The sequence below is a fragment of the Papaver somniferum genome, chromosome 5 (assembly GCF_003573695.1).
Source record: "Papaver somniferum cultivar HN1 chromosome 5, ASM357369v1, whole genome shotgun sequence".
Lineage (NCBI taxonomy): Eukaryota > Viridiplantae > Streptophyta > Magnoliopsida > Ranunculales > Papaveraceae > Papaver > Papaver somniferum.
The window spans coordinates 138267641-138278284 of record NC_039362.1 but is presented as its reverse complement, the minus strand read 5'-3'; the positions used below and the strand labels follow the sequence as shown (position 1 = coordinate 138278284).

Sequence of the window (10644 nt, the reverse complement as noted above, 5' to 3'; positions counted from 1 at the left end):
TGTAGTTTGAATAAATAATTTGTTTGCTTAATTCTCAAGTTATCTTACCTTGAATTCTAAGCTAATCATAATGGTCTTTGAAAACTATAAATATATCATCTCCGTCAACTGGGAAATTCAATACCTGACACTTTGTGTCTAGTTCATTCTAGAGTCGCCTCTATTGAACTTTTAGGTCGATGACTAAAAGATTTCGCTGTGGGATTCGTGAAGTTAGGCCCAACTATATTTACCTTGATTGTTCGTGTATCATGGTCTTGCTTTTCTGTTATCGAGGTTTTTGTAATCATTTTCAGGCAAGATAGATAGGAATTGAAATTTTCTCTTCGTCTCAGACTTTGTGTTTCCTCAAGATAGATATCCAAATACTGATTTTAGTTGATCTTTCGACGTTTGTTCTTGAGAGGTGGTTAAGAATCTAGGCTGCTCTTTGGAAGTAATTTCAAGATTTGTGAGGTTTGCCGGCTTGTCTATTGCAAACAGGTTTCCGCACCTTGGTATTTGATCTAAATGGAAATCAAATAGGATTATTTGTTAGAGGCAGATTGGTATAAAAAGTCTTCACTTCGGCTGAAGCAACTTTTTGGCTGTAAAGGACGTCAGCTAAGAGAATCAAGTGCGTGAAACCTTGCGAGGTTCAAGAGATGTAAGGAGCGCGAATGTAATTGCTTGGAGGGTGGATTCGGTCTCAACTACATTTCAGTACGAAGTCTAATAGTAGGCTAGTGTTTGTGACGGCTTAATACAATGTGGTGTTCAATCTGGACGAGGTCCCAGGATTTTTCTACTATTGCGGTTTCCTCGCTAATAAAATTTCTGGTGTCTTGTGTTTTTCCTTTTCGGCATTATATTGTATATCTTTATAATTGGATTTACACGGATTTGTACATATTCAATCTAAGTAGATACGTCCACTTAATTGTAATCGACTACGAGACTAGTTTCTTGTAGAATTCGTTTCTTGAAAGATAGATAACAAGTATTTTAATCACTTAGCAGAATTCCGATTAAATTATTTGGATACAACTAGATTGATTGGATATTGACTTTTGAGATCGTCCAAGTACTCTGCTTAACAATTAGCTAGGTTCTCAGACCTTGTGATGTATACATACTGATTGAGTAGAGGTTGAGAATTTTGAGATATTAACTCTATATGCATATCGTCAAGGATCATCAAGTTGTTTGCAATTGTATTAAATTTTATCCATACCGGTTGCCGAACGAAAAAAATTGGGTGTATTTAGTATCCCAGCATTTTCACAAGCCAACGTAGTTCAAGTTAAGTTGGGAAAGCATCATCGTAGAAATCAATACATAAACGGTAAGTATCTTTTAAATGTGGGCAACTAGTCGTAGCTTAATTAAACATCATTGGTTTAAAAAACGAAAACCTAACATTCCACTAAATTAATATGTTGCTTATTGGAACCAATAACACAACCAACAACAGCAAGAGTAATCAACAAAACCTCTGAATTATTCGTCAAAGATGAACCCTTGCATAACAAGAGATAGAAATCCTACGACTACCGCTTCGTTATCAACTTACCTAAGAGCTAAACAGCTAAAAAGAAGCAAGGAAAATATTGCAACAAAATCATGAGTAAGAAAGCTCTTGTAATGTTTCAACTTTGGACATATGGTCGCAAAATTGCTGCTTTCAAGTTCTGTTTCACATTGTAAAAAAATCCTCCTCCGCACATGATTATCGTAGTTGTCTTCTAGTTTTAGTCTCCTTTTCTCCAATAGCTTTCAAAGAAACAAAGCTATTCATGTGAAGAACCGCTTGAACTCTGCTACTGTTAACATTGATATTGTCACGGCGGAGAAGAATGTTTAATGCTTTAATATTAGGATTGTAAATTGAAAGAATCTTTTTGTAATGCGATAACAGAACTTCACCGTTCTTTGTAACGGCAAAGGGGTCATATCCGTAGGCTGTAGGTACAAGTTTAAACTCCCAGACCCAAAATTTCTGCCTCAATGACCATACCTCAATCTCATAAGTAGGAGGAATACTCCCTTGCACTAAAGAAACGCACCCTCTCAACACCACGAGTCTTGTATGATAATTTGCACAAGAAAGAAGGGGCGGAAGTGGGAGATATCGAAACACCTCATCTTCCAAATCAAACGAAACAATCTTCTGTCTTTCGAGGTGTATCCAGTGAATTGCTCCATCAGCAAAAACACCAGACGATGGAAACAACTCATAATTGATTTCTCCTTGGTCTCTCCACCCATTACCATCACCAAGCGTATAAACTTGGACTTGACCCATGGCCATTAAGTTAGCAGGGTAGAAGACTCTAACTACCTTGTACTCGTTCTTTGAAGGAACGTAACCGAACCCAGCTTTCATTATTCTTGACGGATCATTATCTTTTTCGAATATGGGAAGATCAACTTGTTCTCCCGTTAAGGGATTAAAGATGTGGACAGGATCTTGGCGCTCACCAGTCATACAAACCAAACCGTGACACGAGCCAATTACAGAACTATACAGCGCAGTGCACGGAGGATGGTTGAGCCTTTTAAATTTTGAGCAGCAGATGTTACCATCAACATAGTCTCCATAGTAAAGTTCAACTTTCCTCTTCTTGTCCTTCTTGTCTACATGAGTTATTGCCAAAAGGATATGAAACCCTAACTCAAACTTAACACTATCTTTAGAATCGCACAAGTACTTGTTGTTTACATGATCAAGTTGCAGTAAGTGAAGACGACTGTGCATATTAGAAAAATAGGTACAACGGAGTAAAACTAACCATTCTTGGCACACAAGTTTGCATATCAATACAGTCTCAACTGGTAATCTAGATAGTATGTCTATGATAATCTCTGACGATAAATACTCCATCTATATTCTATAGTAATAATACTGAATGCTAAACCCTAAAAAAGGATTTTAACGATTTCCTTACCTCTCCCAGCAATGACGCCTGTTTACCCTTTGGGAAACTTAGGCGCAGGCCCAAAAAACAAATATTTTCATTGTCAGGCCCACAATTAATTTTAGATACCGTGACACCCATAATTATCCGAAATTATTAAAAAATGTCTACATGACAGTTTATGCATCCGCATGACGAGTTATGCATGCTTTTTTTTCAGGGATAACTCGCTATGCATCCTAATTTTTCAGGGGTATAATTGGCAACGCAACTTGGATATAACATATCTAAAAAACGCGCCTTGGAATTTAACAAATTTTATATCGTTAGAAATCTTTTTAAGAGAGCTACACGACGAGTACAAACAACAATATCAAATTTTTGTTTTTCACGAAAAAATCGGAGGTGACCATTGTTTTAGGGAAAATTTTCGAAAACTGACTACATATTCATTATGCACCCTCCAAAAAAGATGCATAACACATTAGACGCATAACGAATTATGCAACCATTTTCTCGACTGCATAACAAAGTTATGTAGCCATTGTTTTGGTTGATTTTAGTGCGTACATAAAAAATTGATGCATAATTGGTTATGCAGCCATATTTAAGGATGCATATCAAGTTATGCATCCATTTTCTCGATGTATAAAAGATTACGCAACAATTTTCTCGATGCATAGTGCATTACGCATCCGTATTTTGGATGCATATCAGGTTATGCATTCATTTTCTCGACTGCATGATGCATTATGCATCAATTTTCAATTTCACACAAAATAACAAAGATGCCGAATAATGTGTTATGCATCCATTTTTCGACTGCATGACATGTTATGCACTCATAACAGCATCATCTTCTTCTTTTTCTTTGTTGTTCATCATCCCATCTCAAATAAGCTTTATTATTATTCCCTGTATTTTCTAAATCTCAAATCAACTTTTCGTCCTGTTCTACTTGATTGAACAATTACAAACCCTATCTCCATCTCAGAACACATCTCAGATCCATCTTCTCAATCATAATACCTAATTAAAAAAAACTCATTCTTACATCTTTCGGAAATAACAAACAACAAGATCTCGATTCATCTCAGAACATCACCTCAAACCCTAACTTTCGATTTCATTCATCTATTGTTTCCAATCTTCATGTGATTATACTGTCTATCAATATTATTGATCGTAAGTCACGGTTGGGAGAAAGAAAAGAAAAATAATTGAAGAAGAAATTCCTGTGAAGAAGAAAAAGAAAAAATACGAAGAAACCAAATTTTATAAATTGTGGGTTTGGAAGAAATTTTCTCACGAAAATTAGATGCGCACGTGAACTTTTCCGCCCGTGGATTTCACGGTGTAGCAAATCTGTAGAACGGGTCTCCTTTTCACTTACCATTTTCGACCTCCCTGCTATGATCATGCGGGATATTTCATGCCTACTCCATAGTTAGGTTAGTACTATATGCATGCATACATGGGCCTTATGAACGCTTGTTCATAGGCTTGTAGCAGCCACTACCCACTAGGCCCAGAGCACACATTCATTTCTGCTTTGGTCAGTCAAAAAGCAATGAGATTCGAGGAGAGGATATCAAAAATCGTAGTCGGCTTACTAACTGAGGCTGGTTCTAAATTATTTTTGTTTGAGCTCAAAATCAACAATTTGTCCACTCCAAACATATGCTACTCATAGTCTAATTTATTTCCGCTACATCCTAATTTATTCAGGAAATTGAAATTTGCAGAAAGAAATTTCCAAAAAACTTATAAAACATACCCAACAATCATTCATCAATGGTTAACTTACAAACTTAAAACATCTCCAAGAAAATATGATTCAAATTTCCAAGATATATTTAGAGAAGAATATATCTTTACCTTTTCAATTCTTCTTAAAAAGTTTTACAGAAATTCATCCAAATCCAATTCACATATGACCACCTCTTCTTAGACAACCTGTTGTGACTTCACATCCTCTGTTGTAAGGGTTTGCTTCATGACCATGACAATTATAATAAGAAGCACCTGGTTGAGCACACGGAATCACATCTTTCTTCAATGTCTCATAACTTATAAACTTCTTCTGCATCATCAAAACTCTTCTGCTTATCTCTGAATCCATCTCCATTTCTTCATCACTTTCCTCAATGTTTCTCTTAACTTCATACCCTGACTCCCAAAAACAGAGTCCCCTGTTCCCTATGCAAGCTTTTTTCACCATTGTCAACTCATTTTGATGATGATGGTAGATACCTTCTGCTGCTGTAGTGCCCAAACCATCAATATAAACAATACCCATTGTAGATAAGAAATGGGTTTGTAAGAAAATTATAGTTAAGTAGATCTTCTTCCTCTTTGAGAAGGATTCAGTCATTTTCTCTCTAGTAATCTGATCCTGCTTCTTGTATCCTATTTAGAGTGTGAATGAATGAGTGAGTGAGTTTAAGTGATTGAAAGTGTTCTGATCATTCATAAATAGGAAGGTCAGTTTGTCACCTAATTGGCAGAAACTCTGTATGGCTTTTAATGGGAACTACCAAGTTCCAACCACTTCATTCCATTGACCTACATTTAAAGTGGGTTCAAAATGGCATCAAATGGGGATGCTCACCGCCTAACCGGGGTAAATCCAGTGACAACGTAGATGCTCTTTAGCAGGATAGTAAAATTATTATGAATACGAGTATCCACTATGCCCTTCCACTTATAACAAGATTTTCCTTCAACGATCGGGGTGGAGGATTGACATTCTTTTAGCCGGCCACTCATACCGCCGGGTACAAAAATAAGAAGGCTTTCTTAACCCATGTCAAGTGTAGGTCAACAGCATTGTCAAAAACTCTGGGTAGCACACTGGTCACTGGCTATAACCATCATGTAAAGCTGAATTTTAAATAATGGGAATGGGAAACATGGAATCGTCCCCACAATATAATAAGAGGGTTACAGTTCATAGCTTAGATATTGGAGCTTTGCCTCATAGTCAACTGATTTGGATGGCACAGTGCCTTACTATCAGATTCTCAGTGGGTGGCATGTATAAATGTGATATTCCTAGACCCTAGCCAGCAGTGATGTAAAGAAAAGCATATTCAAACTTTTGGGTCCATATAACTTTAGCTCCATCTTCTCCTTGGAATGTATGATTGATTTAAAGAGATCGATCGTGCTTCCGGCACTTTCAAAGTTATAATATTCGTTCCAGGAATAATAGGTAAGAACAATATACAAATTTTCCACGTTAAATGGGGGCCTAGGCAATTAATTTGGGCCTATGACTACAGGATAGGAAAAGGTCATTAAAAGGTAAAAAAAGAACACCCCTTATCCATTTTAAAATGGCTAAGTTATCCCTTGATTAATTAGCGTTAATCGGGTGATTAATTGATGTTCAATCAAATTAAACTAGAAATTAATTGATTTTGATTCTTCATCAAAACGTGATTCTCTTTTTTTTGAAAAAACTCGTTCAGAATCGGTGGATGTTCATACTCACATAAACCGATTGTAAGAATCGATTTATAATACTTAGAACATAGAACGATTGTAAAATTCATGAGTTTTTCTATGATTTTTTTCGCCGGAATCGGTTTATGTTAATGCCCACATAAATCGATTGTTAATATGTGCACTTCTTCGACTGTTTGCTCATAATTTCTTCGTCCGATGTCGGAATGACCTCATTCTTTTGGCGTTCAATTTCAAATTTCATGCTCTATAATATAAAGATAAAAATTTGAAGATTTGTACAAAAAATCAAACATGGTTAATGAATCGGTTGATGTGTGCATCAGCATAAACCGATTGTGGTTGATGTTCATCACATCAACCCAGAATCGGTTTATGTAGGTGTACCATATCTATCGATATTGGGGAACATCATTAACAATCGGTTTATGTGGACCCTTAAATAATCCGATTTTGGGCATAGCAGTTAAGAAATCAAAGGTTGTACAATCAGGTTATGTGGACATACATGTAATCCGATTCTAACCAAAAAAATGTACAGAAAAAAACAGTTCTCTTCCATACCAGAATCGGGCTATGTGGACATTAACATAGACCGATTCTGGTTCAATATTTCCAACCAGAAAACACATTCAGTATAATCGGTCTTTGTGGGCATGAACATAAAACCGTTTCTAAATAAAATCGGTTCATAAGTACAGTGACCTAAACCGATTCTAATAAACCCAGAACACTTTTCAAAAAATATCGAATCTTGAGTGATTGCATGTTGCTAAAACCTAATTTAAGGGATTGGGTTGCTAAAAAAGTACTTGATTCGTGCCATTTCATATGCTTCTATGACAATCAAAGATGGTTCGTATTAGGGGAGAAGAAGAGAAGAAGAATCGGTTGGAGATGGAGATGGAGATGGAGATGGAAATGAATTTGATTTTGATTTTGAGGTACTTCTATTTTCCAAATAGATGTCCAAAAAGAGTCAGGCAATAGGAGACTGGTTAATTCTGTTCCTGGTTCATTAAATATATCATTCAATTAATTATGTTCCTGATTTAGGTTTTTATTTTTATGATTTTGATTTTGGCTTTTAATTTTTAAGTTTTTGATTTTATTATTAGGATTTAATGGGAACACATATATAGTATTAGTATTTGATAAAGAATAAATCGGTAGTACCACCTCTTAATACTTCTGGCTAGTACTTCTGTTAGGTTCTATTGATTGAACCCCAAAATATGATTTTACAAATTATGTTCCCTCTTGAAATTGATTTAGCCCCATCGATGTAAGGCACATTACTTGCGCTCCTCTTTAATGACTACACGCTCTGCAGTCTGCAATGAATCAGTGATGGACGCTTAAATTTGTGGTCCTAACAATCTTTGATGACTAAGGCAGTACTTGAATTACAGTTCACAAGTCAAACATATCTCATACGTATCCAACTTCCATTCCGATAATTGAAATGATGAATGTTTTAGGGAATGTATTGCCATTGCCAACTTGCAAGTTGATACATGATACCATCACATTCGATTTCTATTTCCTAGCATTTTTACATTATCGTCTGATTAGAAGCTCATGCAAAACCATGCTTTGATACCTTCAAAAGTTCTTCGCTACCAAAGTGGGATATTCGTATTAAAATATTTGGAGTTTTGGCTTTGCAATAAAATTTAATTAGGACATGAAATTCACACCTCTACGGACTTATACTTGGAAAATTCAGTTTAAATGTACGAAAATTTTAAAGTTCATGTGACCATGAATTTTTAATGAGTATTGTAATTCCGTTTCATCATTTTTACTATAAATACGCTTTGATCTGGGTGAACCGGCGAACATTAAACATTTCATATTTTTCAGGAAACTATAAACATTTCATAACAAATGTGTATACATATCAATTACTATTATTTTTTACCATGCACAAAATTTTTTGAATGGTATTTTGTATCAACAAAATAAACTTTTTTTTTTTGATGGAAAAGATCATATATTAAAACTAGCAAATGTAATACAACAGATTTACATAATCATTTTTATCAAACGAATTGGAATCTATGCTAGACTTGTGAAATCGTTGGTTTCGATTTTTTGACATGTGTTGTAGCCTAATCTTTCAAGAATGGTATTTTCCATTGGGAATTTGAAGGAAATTGAAGGTGCCCTATCAAAAAAGAAAGATTGTTACACGATTTTATATATTTTTACACGATATGGGTAAATCAGTGGCAACAGAATGCTCTAACACTATGAATTAAGTCTTTGATGAGTGTAGTTCTCTCAAGCCTTTTTTTATGAATCATATTAGCTGTAGGGGGCTGGGTTTTTGGGACCTAAATATTAATTGCAACCAAAACGTGATAGGAGGAAACCTAATCTATGTTAAATATTAAAAATACCCTCATCTTTAAATAAATCAAAATCTAAGTTTTTTAATCAATTATTGTTTCCTTCTTCTCCTCTTCTTAATCAGATCATGATATCATCATGATGAAGATAATAATCGTAAAAAAAACTTAAGTATGTTATTCTTCTTCCTCTTTTCTAGTTCTCCATTGCACAACTGTTAGAGCACTGCTCAGTCGAACTCGCGTGCGTTGCTATCTCATGCATGTTTGTCAATGTTAGTGATCAAAACTATAAGTCTTGATTTCTAGCCTATTTATAGATGTCTAGGACTAGGACATAGTTTGTGTAGTTGAGCTTAGACTTCACAGCGTTTATCACTTGAAGACGAAGAACTACTAAGGAGAGCTTGTGGAACTTCATCGACAAAAGGTATGTGGAGACTTAAACTCATCTATCACCTGGAAAGTCTATTATTACTCTATCTCCTATATTGAGACATAAGTCGTGTTACGATATAGTTTTCTCTATATACATTTGATATTTCGAGCTGAGTATATCTCGCTTACATATTTTTCGAAATGTGTGTTGGTAAGCTTTCGCTTCGACCAAGTTCATCCTATATCATGAGAAAATTTCCGAGTAACATCTTACATGGTTTGTGTGATACAATCATTTGGTGTAAGACTTGGAATGTTTCGAAAATGATTATTTCAATATCTTGAAAATTGCTTTGATGCTAATAGAGTGTGAAAACGGCTATTGTCATTATAGAAGAATGTTTCAATGATTGAAATAAAGAGTTTAAATTCTTGTAACCATCTTTGGATGTAAGCATAGTGTGTTCGCACATTAGTGTATAAGTCCAAAACCGGGAACCTAAAGTATGCATATTTGTGTGTATACAAAAAAGGTTGTAGGAGACTGGGTAAATATGCGTACCCGTATGCATACTGGCGGAAGTTCACGTCCGTGAATTTCTGCTGAGTTTGAAAACCAAAACCAAACTCATCTGGTTACCTAAAGTACGTGTACTCGTACGCATACTGGCGTAAAGTTCACGTCCGTGAATTTCTGCTGAGTTTGAAAACTAAAACAAACTCAAATCCGGATACTTAAGTACGCATACCCGTACGGTTACATAAACCTAAATAAAGGTACATTTCATTTGTGTGTAACAAGCTAAGTTCGATCTAACGGTTGAAAGATATTATCTTGGTTGAATCAGGTTTTTCATCTAACGGTGAATATTGAATGCTTTGTTACCAAGGTAGCTTGGATTGCAAACCCTGATTTGAAAACTATATAACGGAGAACTCTAAAAACTGGGAAACCTAATCCCCACACCTCATGTGTGGTACTAGTTGCATAGCTAGAGTCGATTCTCCTTTAACCTTAGTTCTTCTCGAGACCCTGTAGGTTAACGACTTGAAGACTTCACTAGGATTGTGAAGCCAGACCCAACTATTCTCTTTGTAATTGCGTGATCTGATCTTGCTGTTTTTATCGTGATTGAGTGAAATTGTAAAATTGGCTTGAGATTTATATTTACGATAGGCAAGATAGAAAAGTAATCACAAACACCTTCGTATCATCGTTTGTGATTCCACAATAACTTGTTTCGCTAGTTGATTAAGTTTATTGTGAGGTGATTGATAAAACTAGGCTGTTCTTCGGGAATATAAGTCTGGTTTATGAATTGGTTCCTGTTCACCTTGATCTATCAAAAAACGGAACAAAAACTCTTGGGCATTTCTGTGGGAGACATATTTATTCAATTCTATAGACTTTTCTGTGTGAGACAGATTTGTTTATCAAGTCTTTGATTTTTGGTCGTAGCAACTCTTAGTTGTGGGTGAGATCAGCTAAGGAAATCAAGTGCGTAGTATCCTGTTGGGATCAGGGACGTAAGGAGCTCAACTGTACC

At 35.5% G+C, this 10644-nt stretch overlaps 2 protein-coding genes across 2 annotated transcripts; both read right to left on the bottom strand.

Moving 5' to 3' along the window:
* Positions 1-1708: 1708 nt before the first annotated feature.
* LOC113279692 (F-box protein At3g07870-like) lies at positions 1709-2863 on the bottom strand. The gene has a single exon (XM_026528365.1). The coding sequence runs from the start codon at positions 2861-2863 to the stop codon at positions 1709-1711; it is 1155 nt and encodes a 384-aa protein (XP_026384150.1).
* A 1786-nt stretch (positions 2864-4649) lies between these two features.
* On the bottom strand, positions 4650-5443 carry LOC113277868 (rapid alkalinization factor-like). The gene has a single exon (XM_026526841.1). The coding sequence runs from the start codon at positions 5269-5271 to the stop codon at positions 4825-4827; it is 447 nt and encodes a 148-aa protein (XP_026382626.1). The 5' UTR covers positions 5272-5443; the 3' UTR covers positions 4650-4824.
* Positions 5444-10644: the final 5201 nt, after the last annotated feature.